Source organism: Phoca vitulina, unplaced genomic scaffold (genome assembly GCF_004348235.1).
Source record: "Phoca vitulina isolate PV1807 unplaced genomic scaffold, GSC_HSeal_1.0 scaffold2, whole genome shotgun sequence".
Taxonomy (NCBI): domain Eukaryota; kingdom Metazoa; phylum Chordata; class Mammalia; order Carnivora; family Phocidae; genus Phoca; species Phoca vitulina.
In genome coordinates, this window is record NW_022589705.1 from 12,281,182 (window position 1) to 12,299,885 (window position 18,704).

Consider the following 18,704-nt stretch of genomic DNA (forward strand, 5'->3'; position numbering starts at 1 on the left):
CGATTGCTAAACTGATTGATTTGGTTAAAATGGCCATTTTCTGGAAACTTTGAACCAGGAAAGTCAGCCAGCAGGGGGCAGTGTCAGCTCTTCCAACTTGATACCAGGCTCTACAGTAGCTCCCAGGAGAGACCTACCCTTTTCAGCCTCTCCAGGAAAATAGTCTTTGAAAGTGATGCAAGTATTAGAGCTATGTGACTGTATCATTGTCATTATCATTATTTTAAAATGTATACATGTTAATTCCTGAGAATTTTCTAAAAGATAAAAATATTGGTATTGGATGATAGGATTACAAGTTTGTTTTTCTCCCCCAGTTACATTGTTGTTAAAAATTAAGAGAAGTATCAACACATAAATATAACCATAAGTTTTCTAATTTGCATTTTGCTCATATGCTGCTCAATTTGTGTTTCAGGTGGTCCATAAAATCACGAGGAGCGACATAGAGGGTAAAAGTGCAGGTTCCACAATTAGATCTGGGTGTGAATCCTGCTCTGCCCCTCATTAGCTATGTGACCTTGAGCAAATTATTTAACTTCTCTAATCCTGTTTCCTCCCCAATAAAATGAAGATGAAAATAATACCTCAGCAGATGGTCCTGGGGATTTAAATTAAGTGAGTCATTTTGTGAAAGGGATGGACACTTCTCAACACATTCTGGCCGACTCCTCGAAACATCAGAAGTTCACTGCTATTGTTGTCATTAGTGTTCTGTAAATGTCTAGGATTTAAACTGAAAAAAAAAAAATTGCTCCTGGACACTTTAAAGTGGCTTATCTCAGTTGTTCCTTACAGCAACTCCCTAATGTGTATATTCTTACTATAATTTTGCGTATTTTTTAAATGAAACTAAGGTAGAGTAAGGCCATTCATTCCGTAAAGGGTAGTGCCAGGGTATGTATAGTTCATTCTTTTCAGCATGCAATACTGCCTTTGTCTTTAACTCAAAGAAACAAGTTTGGTTGGTTTAATTAAATTTTACCAAGGAAAAGTTAACATACATGCTTCCAAACCATTTTAAATCTCTCTCTCTTTCTCTCAGGCATATCTTCTTATTTGATTTGGCAGTGATTGTATGTAAAAGGAAAGGCGATAACTATGAAATGAAGGAAATCATAGATCTTCAGCAATACAAAATAGCCAACAATCCTACAACTGATAAAGAAAATAAAAAGGTGAATTTTTGAAAATTAATTACCGTAATTTACTCATAACTTTGACCATTCAAGGAAAGGATGCTAATACATTAATGTGAGAGGGCTTATTGACGCAGGTGATTTTTCTTTCTAGAGATTGATTAGGAGCAAGCCTCTGTGAGAAATAATTGGACAGTGCCACAACTGATAATGATCATCTCTAATGCCTTAATGGTCATCTATAATGCATTTGGCATAAGAACTGTTATAGATATAAAGTTGACTACAAAAATCTGATTGTTCAGAGTTTGTGTGCTGTTAATGTTATGAGCGGTTTGTGGATGATTATGGTGGTGTTTTAGTGAATTTGGAAGCGTGATGTTATTACTGAGTGATACATATTAACCTGAGGAATATTAATTTCAACAGTGGTCTTATGGCTTCTACCTCATCCATACCCAAGGACAAAATGGGTTAGAATTTTATTGCAAAACAAAAGATTTAAAGAAAAAATGGCTGGAACAGTTTGAAATGGCTTTGTGAGTATTTCTACCTTTAAAAGTGCTTTTTCTGCTACTTAAATCTCTCATGAATAATGAACTGTCAACAAATGTACTCCAATCCTTGTAGCATGTATACGGAGACTGTGGAAACACTTTGAGCATGAGTGGTCCTCAGCTGTCTGCTTGGTAACTTTGGTCTCCTAGGAGAGAGGCTTTGGCGAATTTCTTCAAGAAAAAGAAAGAGGGAGCTCTAACCTTCCGTTTGACTTTCTTCTCATGGGCAAATTTTAATTCTTTAGCTTTCTGCAGCCCATGAAAATATTAACAGTTCTAATGATAAACCTTTGATATAATTACCATATTTTATATAGCTCTTTAGACTAGAAATAGCTTGGAAACACAAACATTCATACTTGCACATCTTATTTTTAATAGAAAGATTTGTTTCTTCCCCTTGTTTGTTTTTTTAACTCGTTTATTGTTCGAGTCCTAGATAAATTGCTTGATGTTTTCAATGAATGTTTTAAGGGCTTGATTTCTTTCTGTGTTCTTTCCTTTTATGGAAGTGGAAGCTCAAGAAAGAGGTGGGAAATAGACCTGTTTCAAAAGGAATGGCATAAAGAGATGTAATTATACAAGAACATGTTATTATAGGGGTTTCTTTTTAGTTTTGATGTTTTTGGATTAAAAGGTGCATAGTGACCCTTGTTACGAAAACATATAGGTCACCCTGAAATTGAAACTGTTAGCAAAAGGTGAAATTCAGAAACAAACAAACATTTTTGTGATTTGCTTCATTTGTATTTTAACACTGTTTACCCTTTGTGGACAAATTCTATCAGGCTTTTTGTTTGTTTCTTCTTTTGCTTTGTTTTAAGAAATGCTCATGTTAATATGGGGGTAATATTAGAATGTTTTATTGTAGTTCTGAAGCGAGAAAAACAGATTTTCTTGAGATTATTTTATCTAACATTTTGAGTGAAATGATTGTGCTGCTAGAATATTTTTAAGCTCATAGAAAAATTCTGGATTCAGCAGTAACCACTGCCATGGGTTGGCTGCATAGTCTTAGCTAAATTCATTATCTCTCAGAGCCTTGGTTTCCTCCTTGGTAAAATAAGGATAATAATATTTTGAATTTCAGATAATATGTTTCAGGCAGAGTGCTAGCCAAATAGCACACCAGCAGTCATATGGTATTGAACAGTAAGTGATATCTATTGTTAGCACTATTATTAATATTGTTTTATATTTAGGATCTTATTACACCCATGAGGACTTGTAAGACCAGAAGGCACCATCCCAGTACACCATTATGTTCCTAATAATGTATTGTTATTGATCACAGTGGTGAAGCAAAAGGGGTTAGTAGTAGTGTGCAGGGATGGCATGGCTATACTGTAGGTCCCCTTTGGTTGGGGCCTGAATGATGAAGTTGGTGGCCTCTGCCCAGTCTCTCATGGATAGTGGGCTCCATTGTAAACCCAGTGTGCTGTTTTAATTAGGTTTCAAGTGGTCGACTTGTCTACCTGGGTTTGGTGACAATGGGCAAAGGCAGAGCTGATCTCAAGCCTTTGCTCTTGTGGGAATGATTCTAGGCCAGTATTTTCTCATGGGTTCTCTTTGGATATATAATCTTTAGATGAAGTGAAAAAATTTCTGCAGAGGAGGAGAGTTTAATTTCTTGTCCAGAGCAGGCAGGCTCCATGGACTGTGTGATAGGCATGCCAGTTAGAATTTTGTTCATTTGCCATAAATCAAACAACTTAACACTGGATACAAGAGATTTGATAAGATGAATGCTGGGGTAGGTAGATGAGGGGGGTGGTCTGGTGGCTCACTGGGGTATCCTCAGGAACCCAGACTCAGGTCTTCTGCTCTCCATTATCAGCATTTGGCTTCTGTCCTCAGGGTTGGTCACTTTGTTGTCCAAGGTAGCTGCTGGAACTCCGGTTATAAAATCTACATTCTAGGCAGCAGAAGATGACTCTATTTTTAAGGATACCTTGGAGATATGCCACAAACTTCTGTTACATAATGCTGACCAGAACTTAGCCATGTGGCCACATCTGTCAAATACAATCTTTATTCCAGGCAGAATTGTGCCTACCTGAGAATCAAGGTTCTCTCACGGAAGAAGGGAGAAATTTGTGGTTGTAGAAAACTACCAGTCACTGCTTGATAGCTATATACCTACAGGAGGATGGATGGATTTAAATTGTCCCACCACAAGAAAGATGGCTGTACCACGCCCAGGGAAACTGGGATTCTTAATCTTTGAGCGTTTTCCAGGCACCTCACCAATATAATTAAACCTCCAAGTGGCTGTTTGTATTTCAGAATTCCATTGACTGCCCATGCAGATGGTGAGAGGGTGGAAGTACCTTTTTTGAGAATTGCTCAAAGTCGAAGTCGAGGGCTTCTATAAGCAGGGATGATGCCAATTATGGCAAAGTAAAATTAGTCAGGATTTTACTCAAGCATCAGAATATTCCATTATTTTATTTTTTCCCCTCTTTTTTGAAGCTCGTTATGCAGGAAAGCCCTGCTTCCAACTCTGTAAGCAGCTCCTGTTTGTCTTGTGCTCAGGAAAATAGAATAATCTAGGTTGAGTCCTGAAGCTTAGGAGAACATTACCCATGGTTCAAATTTTGCTATTTTATCCATTATCTAAAGTTCGAGTACTCTTCTTCCCTAAGCCATGGGAATAAAAGAAAACTAAGAAGCCCGGCTGCATTCATGACAGCCCATGAAAAACAATAAGCCTTGGGTACCTCCTCAAGCCAGCTTCTGCCAGTCTCTTTAGCATTAACATGGGATACCGAGGTCCTCCTGGAGAGCATTCTGGACTGTTGCTTTAAGGAACTCAGGGAAGGAAAGGGAGGCATCGGTGGGAGGGTGGTGGGAAATCAAGGGAGGTGATATTTTAAGACTGATGAAATGCTTGCCAGTTCTATTTACAGAAGATGGCAGTTCTGCTGTTTATAGGATGATTGGATCATTTTTATTTAAAAAAAAATTGCAAATCACCTTTAAGATGTTTAAAATACCACTTTTAATTTAGAACATTAAAAAAGACCATAGAAAAGCATGAATACCAATAAACAGTAAGTATCCAGTAAACGCAAATCATCTCCCCAGAGGTGACCTAAATCTCAGCCTGTGTCTTTCCCAAACATATCCCATCCCTGCTCAATAACCGTGTTCTCTGACCTTTGGCCGTAACCATTTCCAGCATTTAGAATATGCAGTGAACCACATCAGAACTTGGCAAACCTCCGTAAGAAAGGCTGAACAAAGAGAAAATCAGCAGTGACCCACTTGGATAGGGCAGGGAGAAGAATGTTTTTTTCTTTTTCTCCTGTGAGAAGAAGGGGTAACAGGACGGATTGCTCTTGAGGTTGTTGGAACAGTAGTGGAACCAAAGAAGGTTGGGAGCCATAGTTCTGGGGGACCCCACTCTGAAGAACGTATTTAAACCTTTAAAAGACTGATGTATATACATTGCTTATTCTTATTTATTTCCAGAAGGGCTTTTGTCACTGTCTCTCACAATTCCATTTAGTTTTCTGTGAAATAAGATGGCAAATATTTTTATTATCTTAAGCTAGTTTTCATAATGATACAGGAGAATATGGATGTGAGTGCCTATAGCAATGTTCAAAATATTGTTAGGAGGTTTCTGGGTATGTTTTCCCCCGATCCCTTATATCCAGTGTGTTTTTATGAATTCTCCTGTTAGATTTAAATTGATAAACATTGTCATACCCATTTTATAGCTCAGGAAACTAGTGATCACAGCAGTGTTTTAGCAAACTTGTACAACTTCAATGCTATATCATTTACTATAGAGCTCAGGATCTCAGTTCACAGCAATTTCTTTACCCATCAAGATGCTCAAATAAGCAACTGGACTCAAATCCTGTTATCTCCAAGTAGAGTCAGGTTTCCTTTTTCTGCCCCACCCCCCACCCCCACTGTAATTAGGACCTAGAGGATCAGGCAGTTTCTTTAAATGTTCCAGAAATAAGTCAAAGTTGGGTAAAATATGAAATAAATAACTTGAATAATAGAATAAGGCTTTTTAAAGAAGGAGAGCAAGGAAGAAAAAGTAAAATTGGAGGTGAGGGAAGTATTGCAAATGGTAGGAAGTGGTAGATTCTGAACCAGCCTCCGTAGTGTTTACTGAAGGGAACTGAAAGGTTGCCTTGCCTGGAATTTATTCTGACTGACTTGACCCAATTCTTGAAATTCTAACAATTGATATTAATCCCTTGAATAAAGTTCCTTGAAAGATGCATTACCATTATTCCCACTATCTAAGATTCCTTCACTGTGTACCATATGCACAGTGCTACATGGTTTTCCTAAGAGGAAGAAGAACGTAGAGAGATTAACGTGTGCTCAAAGATTAGCCCAGGATACTTAGGGCTAATTCCTAAATTAGCAATTTGTTGCTAATTGTTAAATGCTAAGACTGTGGTTGTGGGGAGAAGAGTTGGAGAAGGGGATATGGAAATTATAGAGCCAGGAAGGGACTCTGGAGCCAGGCGGCATTGTCATGTTGGACATCTGGAAGGGCAGCCCCTGAGTTTTGTTTCCCAGGATGAACCCCTGAAAAGGAGTGCTCTCCAACTAGGGTGGGGCAGGGGGCAGGAATCTAGCCATTAAACTCCACAAATCGCATTTGATCTGAGTCACAGTGTTTCTAATTTATTCCCCATTTACTTCCAGAAGGAATTTGAGGTCACTCACCATAAAAAGCACACATGCCACAGAATTAAAAAGAAAAATTTAAATAATCAGAGGTCAAACAGAACAATGTTTCAAAGCCTTTTCCTCATACTCAGGATCTACTAGATAAGAACAGTTTCCTGAAATTTACCTTCCGTAGTTTGTATTATAAAAGCAATGAGTATGTTGTTCACATTTTAAATATGAAATTATATTTTATCAAAAATAATTTAAAAAACATAAAATTTGTATTAATCTAAAGATATTGCTCAGATATTTTGGATACCAGAGAGATAATTACCGGAGGAAATTATATTCATTCTACAAGTACTTACTGAGCACTTGCCTTCTTGCCAGATATTATTGGAAGTCCTGGGCGTATAACAATGAGGGAGGTATTGCAATTGAATTTAAATACTGTAATTTATAAATATAATTTTTAGTTAATATATAATGGATTGGATTTAAAGACTGTACTCTTGGATATTTCTAGCCAAATCTTATCTTCTCCCAGTCCCATTTGCTCAAGTGTAAATAGAAGGAAGCCCAAAAAGTGCCCTTCTCTCTCCCCCTGTGGTCAGTTTCTCCCCAATCTCTGCAGACTGAATCTGATCACTTGCTTGTAATCTTCGTGCTCCCCTCCCTGGTTAAAGCATTTCACATCTCTAATTAGCTCTGTCCTCCTTGCCCTCTCCTTACCAGTCCACTCTTCAGGAAGCATCGAGGGTGATCCAGTTGTGGCCCACCCTACATAAAACCCTTCGTTGGCTATTTATTGCTCTTGGTATAATCTCAACATTCTTGCCAGGACCTAAAGGCCCTCCCTGATTTTATCCTGCCTATCTTTCCAGCCACATCTCATATCAGTTTTACCTGTGCTCATTTTGCTGTGGTTAGATAGAGTGGATTTCAGTTCTTGGAGAATTCACAGGCCTCAGGCAACCACCCTTGAGGCTTCCCTACCCAGGATGGTCTTTCCTCCTGTTCTTTATCCTACAGATCTTGGCTTAAAATGTTACTTTGTGAGAGAGATCTTTCCTGACCATTATGCTAAATTAGTAATCTTACCTCCCCAGTATTCTCTCACAATTGTAATTATATGGCCCAACAAAAATTATCCAAGGGTAGTATTTATAGCCTTCCCTCCACCCCTCCGCCCCTGCTTGTTAAAGAAAATCTGTTATGTGCCTGCCCAATTTCACCTATCTTTTCTCCTCCTAAAGAATAGGGATTCCTTCCTGCTTACTGAGAGAGAAGCTAAATTGAACTGCCTGGCTAATGCTGGGAGAAAGGAAAAAAGAAAGCTTCATGGTTCTGGAAACAAAATTTGGGGTTTTGGTGTGAATGAGGCTCTGGAATAGCTATGGGGTTTGAGGAATTTAGAAAGGGGAAAAGCACCTTTCAAAATACGTATCTGTGGATTCTGAATTATATTCCCTTTTATGTCTTTTGAAATGTTAAATAGAGAATGCAATTGCTTTTTGGTTATTTTGGTTTCTGTATGTGTACTTTTAAGGGGCCAAGGCCAAACTGCCTGGGCCCTTTGGTTGATGAGGTCACCATTGGATCTAGCTGTCCATTTCATGGGTGTTTCTCCCCTGGACTAAAAACACATCAGTGGCAGGCATCTTTTTTCACATGCATGAGGAGTCCCTAGCACAGCTCCTGGCACATAGTGGAAAATCCTATTTTTATTGTAGATCTGAAATTTTACTCAAGTTTTCTGATAACAGGGCAATATAAAAAACAACAACAACAAAGACTTGATGGGTTAAGGATTCCTGTTGTACAGAATATCATAACAGCCCTTGAGGGAAAGAAACTTTTTCTGGCATGATAGGGAGGCCTTATAATTTGGATTCTTAGGTAGGAAACCCTGAAAAACATACGTTCTCCACTAGCAGCATGAGATTTTTCGAAGTTCTAGAAGTTGATGTTACATATAATTATTTTTTCCTTAAATTAGCCTTCGAAAATGAGATTGCAATTTCTTGAAGGCATTTTTGTAGCCACCCAACTTGATGCTTCTAGGTTGTTTCTTTTTGTCCTTCCATATCTGTTTCTTTTTGGCAGAATGACTTAATGTTTGGATGGAACTTATAGAACCAACCAGGATATGGGTAATTTCCACATTACCTAGACTCTTTCACATATGCTGACCTAATCTATAGTTTGGCTGAAAACTGCAGAACGATATGCAATTCACATGCTGTCTGGGCCTCCTTGTCTCTGGGAGATGTGGGCAGAACTTGGCCCAAACTCCAGTTCCAGGGTCTGAGGTGCTCAAAGCCCACCTATTTCCTCACATTTCTCTCTGTCCCAACTCCTGACCCAGAAGAAATGCAGTCATGGCCTAGATTTTGTGACACTGATGGGTGGCACAAGAGAGGCTCATTTCATGCACCTGTTCCCTCTGCCATTTCACCGGTCTCCTTGACATCCTCAGTATGACCCTCTTTACTATCTGCTGCTCCCTGTAGTGGACCAGTTATGCCTGGACTCACTGTTTCACCTATGGGGCCTGACTAGTCAGACTAGAGAGAGCACACCTACCCTAGCCATCCTGGGATTTAGAGGAATAAAGCTTGTTATGTTACATCAATTCAAGATGAAGAAATCTGCTGAGTGTCTCAAGTGGAGATGCTCTTTGCTATTGGTTGGTGAGTGATCCACGTTTCTAATAGAATATTAAAGTTTTGGCTGCAAATTTGACATTCTTTTGTACACATTGAAAAGACTGACTTTGTTTATACTTTTGCCTAGATGGAGATTCCTCCATCTACATGAAGCTAAGTCAGAGAATTCTATAGCAAGTTCCAACTACTGCTACTACTATTAGTACTATTATTTCTCCTTCCTCTTCTGCTCTCTTCTTGTTCCTTTTCTTCGTTTTCTTCATTAGGAGGTCTGTTTGGATCTTCTCAAATACATATATATGTATGTATTTGTATATGTATATACATACACACACATACATATATTTATATATATTTATATATATATAAATGTATCTTTTGAGACTACAGATTTCATCTCTTAGAACAGGGGCCAATGTACTTTTGTTGTAAGGGGCCAGAAAGTAAATATTTTAGGCTTCGTGGACCATATGGTCTCTGTCACAATTACTCAATGCTATCATTGCAGTAATAACATAGCCATGGATACTACACTACGGAAATGAACAAGCATGGTATGTTCCAGTGAGACAGGTGGTGGGCCATATTTGGCTCATGAGCAGTAGTTAGCGACCCCTGTGTTACAGCCCAAAGATGATGATTTAGGCCTAAGGAATGTAGTGAGTATGTGCTACCACTAAATGATCTCAGCTGTAATGGAACCACCCTATGGCCTTTTGTAGTAGAGTGATTTTTTAATTAATTTATTTTTTTGGTAGCGCTAATTCCTGTTTAGGCCATCATGATGATTTAGCTACAGAATTTATTCCACCAAAACCAAAGCAAAGATACCTGGATGTATTATCTGTATTTGACATTATTTGGTACTGTCCAAATGAATATCAAAAATATCTGCCCAAAAAACGGACTGCACCTATTCAGGTATCTGGTTTCATTAAGTTTTATCATATGGTTTATTAGAAAGGACTATGAGGCCCAAAGAATCCAGGCCAATAGCAACAACACAGTAAGCTTTTTCTTTTCTTAATAGTCAATCACATCAGCAAAGATAATTTTGTAGTCAGTGATGGCTCTTTGTGCTCTTGGGGCATTTTCTTTCCAGCAGTAATGACATTCGTGCCTGTTATTTATTCTGAAATTTCTTCCCTGGAGAGCGCACCAAGGAAAACTAGAAGGGGCAAAGGAAGACTGTAGTGGTGTCAAGAGTTGGCCCAAGGGTGAGCCTTCCTGAATGAGCCATACGTGGGAGTGACATTTTGACTTTGCTGGCACCTGCTTTGGCATTTTCTGGGTGTTCCAGTCTTGTGTCAGTGCTGCTGGAAACTGGTAGCCTTACAGGCGTACTACTAAAGTATCAGTCCACAAAGCGTCTCTGTACTGTCTGCCCACATTTTTGGAGAAATTATGTTCTTTAAAAACAGCCTTTTATTCTTTCTCCTTAAAAGGCTTTCATTACCAGTTTTTAATATGAAGAATTTGTTTATGGAGATGAGATCCATGCTGACTTGATCCCTTGCCCCTGGGCTGTGCTGAGTCTCATGGTACCGACCCATTCACATTAATCTCCCAAGTTGAAGCCAGCTCAACTCTCCCTGAATCTAATGTATTATCTATAACCTTTCAAAATTGGCAGTTAAGTCAGTGTAGGGAACTAAACCGCAGTTTCCTGGCAGCAATAAAAGGAAGTGGGACACGGGACAGTGCTCAGAAAAACCACAGCTGTCATTAAATGGAGTCTTTCAGTAGCCTGTTTGATCCAGAAACATGTAAAAGCACTTCATGCATGACAAAGCATTAGTAAATATTAAATAGTATTCTTGTTCTGTTATTGCCTAGTGGGGATCAAACCTCTCTCCTTTTTCTCCGGTTATATTTAATACTTGCTTGACATTTTTCTGGCATTCCTGAGCATGCTTATAAAGAAGTCCTAGGGAGGAAGAAGAATGGGTAGGTATCAAAATTTCCATCAACCAATAAGCATTATTCCGCTAAAACTAAATGCAAGTAACATTGTTAGGCTGAATTAGTGTTGGTTTCCCCAAGCTTTTGTAACAGACCCTTTGTTGTGCTTTTCTTTTTTTCTTTCTTCTTTTTATATGAATAATAGTGTAAGCAGAACCAGGACTGTTTAACCTGACAGTGGTGGTCACTCCGCTGACTCCAATTTGGGTAATGTAAATAACACAAAGAGTAAGTTTGTTTCGGAACTGTTCACTGTATTGAGTCAACTATATATATGGTTTCTTCTAAGAAAATGACAGGACCGGTGAAATCTATAATAGTGAGCAAGCTTTAATTTATAAGTCTAAACCTAATAGTTAATGTCATATGTACTACTTTTAGGATATTTTTTTGATAAGAAAGTACTAGATCATAGGAATTATTACTTGGGGCTGTTCAATACAAAATAAGCTTCGTTTGAAGATTGGCAGTCCTTACAATGGAAACAATAGAAGAAACTTTTCCTTGCTCATAAGAGTGAGCAATAACAGTCTAGTTGGAAAGATAAGGAAGTCATGCTTGAAACAGTTATTGAATGAGACTAAGTACTGTATATCTTTATTTGTTCATGTATTTCTTGAGCATCTCATATCCGCCCAGGAGCTAGTCTAGGCAGGATGGATGTAATGATGAATAAGGCAAGTTCTCTTCTCTCATGGAGTTTACATTTTAACAAGGCATATTTTCAAGTCAGCATTATAATGTCCATGGAAAGCAGTTGTAAATTGCAAGGTAAATGGAAGCTTATATCACACATTATTTGAAGTGAGGAGAATGGAATTGGAAATTTCAACGTAGAAAACTCCAGTGCATGTTATACTACCAGGCAAATTTTGAAAGTTAGTGACCTCCTGGGGGTCTAAGAAAGGCATGTGCAACTGAAGTTTTTGCTCTTTATTTAGAAAAAGAAAGTCATTATATGTTAAGTATATGTTGTTTTGCTTTAAATAATTAGGAAGAATGCCATATCCCACTGATATGTAATTTAGAAAAATTAATTTGTTGTAGGTGATTTTTCTCCCAGATGCTCTGAATACCTGTTCATAATTATCAAGATCCCTGGAAGCCATACTGTTTTATAAATTCATGGACACTTTGAAGAGGAGTTTGAAGTTCCTCTATTCCAACCGTTCAATGCTCAAACCTTTTCTGTAACTTCTTTCCATGTGTAGTTTGTGCTTGAATGCCTCTTGTGATGAGGAACTCACTACCTCTGAAATAATTTGCTCTTTGTTTAGCTTTGACCGTACAAAACTCTTCCTTACAATGAGTTGAAACCTGTCCAAGTATAATTTTCTAATGTGATTTCTTGGGCCCAAATAGAACATGTCTCTTTCCTCTGTTGGTAACCCTTCAGATATTTGAAGGTAGCTATTCCTCCAACTTTGTGTGTTAAACATCCTTTCCCCTAAATAAAAAGAAACTTAATTTGGAAAGATGTTTTCATTAACTAGTTTAGTTGAATGCTAACCTGGATCAGATAAAGGTATAGGTAAATTGAATGTTTAATTTCAGTCCAGTATTATGGGCAAGGTGTGGTGCTAGCTGCTATCATCCCTCACCCCCCAAAAAAGTAAATGAGACAGTTTTAATCTTCAAGGCATTTAGAAATCAATTTGGGGTCTTCTGATTGAATTATGCGTAGCATTTTTTCTGATTCTGAGTATTATAAGGAAGATTTCAGATTTTAATTCCTTCATGTTAGAGTATTTAGAGTCTGGTAGCATACAGGGATAATTCCTTACTCTTATATAGTGCTTTATAGTCTCCAAAGCATTTTTGGATAATACTTCATTTGATTATTAAGGAGTGCTGTGAGGTAGCCAGGAGGTATTGTCTTTTAAAAAAATTGAAAAATAGAGGAGAGATTAAGTGTTTTGTGTGTGCTTTTTTAGTTAACAAGTGGCAGACGCTGATCTTGAATCTCAATCCAGAGCTTTTACCCTCACCCCATGCTGTCTCATTTATAGCAAGAATACCTACTATTGTTCTCCAAAGATGAAAGTTTCCTTCATTTTGTTTTATAAGCAAGAGGTATTTTTGTGTAGTATTTTCACACACTGAATGAAAAATATGATTTAGAACCTAAATACTTTCCACTTATTTTGTAGTGATGCTGTTGGGTAAGAATTGGATATTTTTACAAATCAAATAATAACATCATGCATATTAACAATTTATAAGGATGATTTGGGCATCAAAGAATTTCCTTAAAGTAAGTCAAGTCTTAATTTATAAGTTAATTTATAGCAAGAGTTTTGGTCACCTTATAGAATTGTGCTAAAAAATCTAAGCAAAGTTTTGATTTGATTTGATGGTGTTTTCTTTTTCCAGTTGTCTAGATAAGGTGATTTCAGCCTCAGACTTTAAATTATCTTTTTAGGGGCACCTGGGTGGCTCAGTTGTTAAGCATCTGCCTTCGGCTCAGGTCATGATCCCAGGGTCCTGGGATCCAGCCCTGCATCAGGCTCCCTGCTCAGCTAGGAGCCTGCTTCTCCCTCTCCAGCTCCTGCTCCCGCTCCAGCTGCTTGTGTTCCCTCTCTAGCTGTCTCTCTCTCTGTGTCAAATAAATAAATAAAATCTTAAAAAGGAAAAAAAAAAAAAAAGCCTTTAAAAAAAAAAAAATAATCTTTTTAGAGGTGTAGGTAATGGGGAGAAAAAGCCTTAGGGTCTGAGACTAAGGCCTGGCTAGTTATCAGGGTGGATTAAGATGATTTTTAAATACATAAGTTTGTACTGATGTAACACTGAAAGTACATTACAGAAATCACTAGAGATATGGACACAGTGTGATAACACTCATTTTTCTCCTTCAGGATGAACTTTGGACTAACATTGAATAGCTTGTTTTTCCTGGGGAGAGCCCAATTTGAAGCAGTTATCAGAAGCATGTGTTTGACCTGTCTGTTGCTTATTAGAATAGCAGACTTTTCTTCTAAACATTTTTGTCTAAGAAAACACTGAGATTGGGAGCTCAGATTATCTGCCTCAAAAGTTATTAGAATATTCCAGTGGCCGGTGGTTTTAGTCCTATCCACATCTTTATATTTGCAACATCACAGTCTGCACAAAGCAGCTAGCCCTTTGAGGAAAGGGAAAAAAATTTTAAAAATTCAGAAAGTCACAAATGCCCTAAATTAATTGGCTTTATAAATTAAAAAATTCATAAAAATATTACCATATTATTTTATAACGTTTGTTATACAAATGAATCATTGAACACTACATCAAGAACTATTGATGGTGAACTATACCGTAGCTAACTGAACATAATGAAGAAAATGAAGTTTGTTATAGTAAACATCAAAAACCCTTTTGGAGTTATTTTTCTTCCGGTCTATCCTGGCATCAGTCCTATGAGAGAATTAATATTCAGTAACATTAACATTGTCTTCCAAGTACAGTGCTATGTTTTTGATATTTGTCTCATTAAATCTTCATGGAATTTATGACAGGTGCAATGATCTCTTTTTTTGTTTTTGTTTTTTTAATAAGTAAACTAAGGACCAGAGATATAAGTACCTGCCTGGGCCACACAGCTCGTGATGGCATAGAGGTTCCACCATGGTGCAAGACCAGGTTTTTCTCATTTTTTTCTCCGAAGAGTTTCTTGCCCAAATGGCCAGTGAGGCATAAAAATGATGTTTTATTAATCCATTTTCCTATCTCCTAACCTGAGAATGCAGACTTCCTGTGCCTTTCTTTGTTTCTTTCCCCCCACACTAGATCGGGCGCGCACAGGGCGGGATGGTCGTAGACTCTTTCTTTCCCCCCAGATAGCAAGAGCAACCAGAAACAAAATTCTCTCATCTATTATCATACCCCAAATTTGCTTTATGTAGTTTCTGACTAATGACTCATTGGTCAGAATCAACTAAGGGATCTGTTCTCTGATAGTGCATTAATAATATATATGCATTAAAGCTCCCTCTCAGAGAATATTTGAGCTTTGACATATCGAACACTGGCATTTTAAATTAAAGCTGTTGCTGTCGGTGCATTTTAAAAACTAGATAGCTTGGAAATAGTGCTTCATACATTACAAAATAGACCTGAGGTCATAGGTAGTTTACTAAGCCAAAACTATTCCTGGCCTATTTAATTGTGGTAGGGGTTTGAATTGTATTTTCCAATTATCATGACCTAAACATCTTTCAGATTGAGGAAAAAAAAAAAAATGGTTTTACAGGGCTTTGATCTACCAGAAGGAACACCATAAAGCAACCTAATGGGTTTTCTACATACCATACAGACTTGGAATAATGAATTAGGAACTCTTCTGAATTCTTCAAGATAGGAAGTCTCAAGATTAAAATGATGCTTTGTGACAGTGATGACTCTGTATGTTGACTCTAGGCTTGCATTATTGTCTCTTGTCTTGCAAACACTTTTATCTGGTTATATAGCTGAGCATTCTTTTTCCTTGTGGCCTTAGACTTGTGCACATTGATAAGTAGTCTGTGCTAAGCCTTTTCCTCAGTACAGCTTATTGGGGACATTTTGTGTTATACACATACATATTTATGTACAATACATATCCATATGCACAAGGCTTTCCCCTTGAAAGTTTTACTTTAGGGCGGTGTAATAAAGAGCCTTAACTTTGGAACCACAAACGTCAGGACCAACACCCACCCCTGTCTTGCCTCAGCCATTTTACAGATAGATCAATGAACAGATTGTAGGTTTTTTTCCTTAAATGCCTATGCACTGGATGATCTCAGATTTTGTATCCAGTTGAACCCAGGGTAACTTTTTCTACAGAGGAACTTGCCCAAAACCACCGGAGTAGCAAGTAGTAGAATTGAAACTAGACCCCAAGTCCTTCAATTCCTGGCGATTCCTCTTCTTTCAAGAGCAACCTTTTATCAGGTTCCTTTTCCATAAAATGAGGCAATCTGCCTCTTTTCCCATTATCTCTGTCATGAAAAGCTGCCATTTCCCTGTCCAGGGACCAGTGGACTTGGGGTAGAAGGGAAAAAGTCAACCAGCCTCTAGGGGATCTCAGCAATAGGAGCCATTATTCCACCACCTATTTGACATTAATATATTGCTCACTATTGACATTGCAGATCTGTTTTCAGCAGGGCGCTCTTGATACTTGATTCTGGCTTGAAACCTTATAATTGTAGGATAGAGTGAAATCCAATGTGAATTAGAAATTTAATTAAATTTCTTGCTTGTTTAATTGTTTAATGTGTTGCCCAGTCTAACTTGCAATTCCATATTCAATTATAATGAAACTCCCCTTAGATTGAGTTTATTTTGGGGTTTAAAAATGACTCTAAAAGGTATTGATGCTTTAAGAGAATCTTTGGTTTTATAAAACTTCAACATAAGAGATTGAGTGTTTTAGTATTAGGTTTGTATTGACTCTTGATATTGACACAAGTCTAAATTTGCAAAGCCCACAAAAGCTAAATCCCATGGGCTTATGTTTAATTTAAAATACGGCTAGCTGGCCATTTTTGAATATACTAGATAGGCTGACAATCTGAACATCTAACTGGTTGGGGAAATAGTCAAATATTAATTTTAAATGTTTATCAGTAGACTGTTTGCAGTTGGTTTTTAAATTTATTTGGAAAGTAAGAATTCACATTTACGTAAAATTGCCAACAAACCTGGTTTCATAAAGGTGTTTAGAGGTTAAATGCCTAATGATTAATTTATGCTTTAGTAATATTTTTAATAATTTGGAGGAAAGGTAAGGCAGCTGAGGATAATGTTAATGATGAGTAATAATGAAGGTTTAAAGATTCTGAGATTTAATAGTGGAGATCATATTCAGCATCCTAAAAACAGAATAGGAGAGCAAATGGAAAAGACTACTTAGTGGAGTTCATAGAGTGCTGGACAAGGAGAAAAAAGGACCCACTGACATGGCCAGGGGACCCAGGCAAGGCAAGGGTCTTCTTTCTTTCTCTGGGACTTCATTCATCTTAAAGAGGTGCTTTAAAAATGCTTGTGATTATTCTTTTCCTGCAGCACTAGGAATTTTGCTCTTATATTTGACTCTGTGCAGCCTGTTTATTGAATATGTTGAAGCCTTGTTGAATAGAAAAAGAACATGGGGAAGGTGTGGAAGCTAACTGTGATACAAAATTAATAGTGTAATCTCATCATCTTTTATTTCTACCCAACAGTTATGACATTTTTTTTTCCTTGTGCTTATTCTCTTTTGGTTCGCAAAAAATATATTTGATAGTTATTACTCTGCATGTGTGTGTGTTTACAAGAACGTGTGTGGATGTACATACTGGATGATGATAGTGTGATCCCTTTGGGAAGATGAATGTTTCATGCCCTAAAGGTGATGATATGCTTTAAATTCTGTGTACCTAGTCTGTAAACCATCAGGAAGATTCAATAAGTAGGACTTATTCCTTCTGTGGAAATATAATGGTGATAAAGTAATACTCAGAATTAATTTAGTTTAATTACAAATGAAGGCAATCCTTACATTCAAAATTAATAAAGACATAAGATTGATAGTCTATGCTGATTCAGTAGAACACATCATTTTGCAAAGCCAAAGAAATTATCTGTGAACCTTTGATCAAAAAGCACAAGATAGTGTGTGATCCAGAAAACTTGATTACTACTAGTTTTCAGCGAGGAGGGCTTTTTGATATTAAAAGCAGAAGAAGCCAGAGCATTATTGTGTAGAGAATTGATTGATTACTTTAATCAATGACTTCTTCAGAGACAGTTCTGAGACATGACGGGGAAAACCGAAATGAGCCAGCTGACCGATAGTGGTCAGCACTGCTCCGTGAAGTGCTCACAAGGCGCTTGCAGCCACAGCACAGACAGACTTTCTGGGAGAATGGTAGCTTGTGTGAAGATCAGACCTAAGTAGAGTTTAATAAAATTCTACTTTGGAGTGATTTGTTTATCTTCTGCGAGCAATTTCTTTTTTTTTTTTTAATAGATTGATTTATTTATCTGTGTATTCCTCTAGTGCTTTTCCTCATCTGAACCAAGAGCACTTTGCAAATATCAGAGCTCAAATTTTAAAAAGATCATTGATTTTTTCAACAGCCCAGAAGGTAGGCTGTCACACATCATCATTTATTTCTGAGATCGGGATATTGATAGCATATATTAAAATCTTTCATTAGAGATTTTTTTTTTTGGTCCAGCAATAACCTAAATTCAGAGGAGTTTTGTATTTGCCTTCATCTAATCAGAATTGCTATTTGAAAGTATATACTTAACCCAAGACAATATGGCTGCCATGCTGCTATAAGGGAAAAGAATAAAGTGTGTCAATAAAAATTATCATTGACTGAAAATAGTCCTGTGTGATAGCCACATAGTTGCCCAGAAACCCCAAGAAACAGGCTCTGATTGGCTATTGAAATTTGCCCAGCATGACCAGCATTAAAGTTAAAGATTGAGCTACTGGAAGCTGCCAGTGCATGCCATGCTCCTTTTCCTCTGGACCTTTGATCACAGTATCCCTTACCCGCTTGGGACCTATCCTCTCCTGAGGTCTGCAAGGGAACAGCTTTTCATCTTTTAGGACTCAGATCGAAGACAGTTGCTTTCTTTTCACCCCCTCATACCCTGCCTCTCCTTTAACCTATATTAGAGAGTTGACCAACCTCTTCTTTATTCTCCACCATATCTTGTACCTTTGAGTAACACTTTATTAGATTTACTTCTGTGCATGTCTTCATCTTCAT

The 18,704-nt window shown here is 37.5% G+C and overlaps 1 protein-coding gene across 1 annotated transcript in view; it reads left to right on the forward strand.

Moving 5' to 3' along the window:
- VAV3 (vav guanine nucleotide exchange factor 3) overlaps window positions 1-18,704 on the forward strand; it is a 359,106-nt gene that overhangs the window by 196,008 nt on the left and 144,394 nt on the right. The window contains exons 14-15 of the mRNA XM_032422283.1: window positions 1,046-1,178; window positions 1,569-1,678. Of these exons, the coding sequence (XP_032278174.1) occupies window positions 1,046-1,178; window positions 1,569-1,678 (243 nt within the window). The remainder of the gene's footprint in view (window positions 1-1,045; window positions 1,179-1,568; window positions 1,679-18,704) is intronic.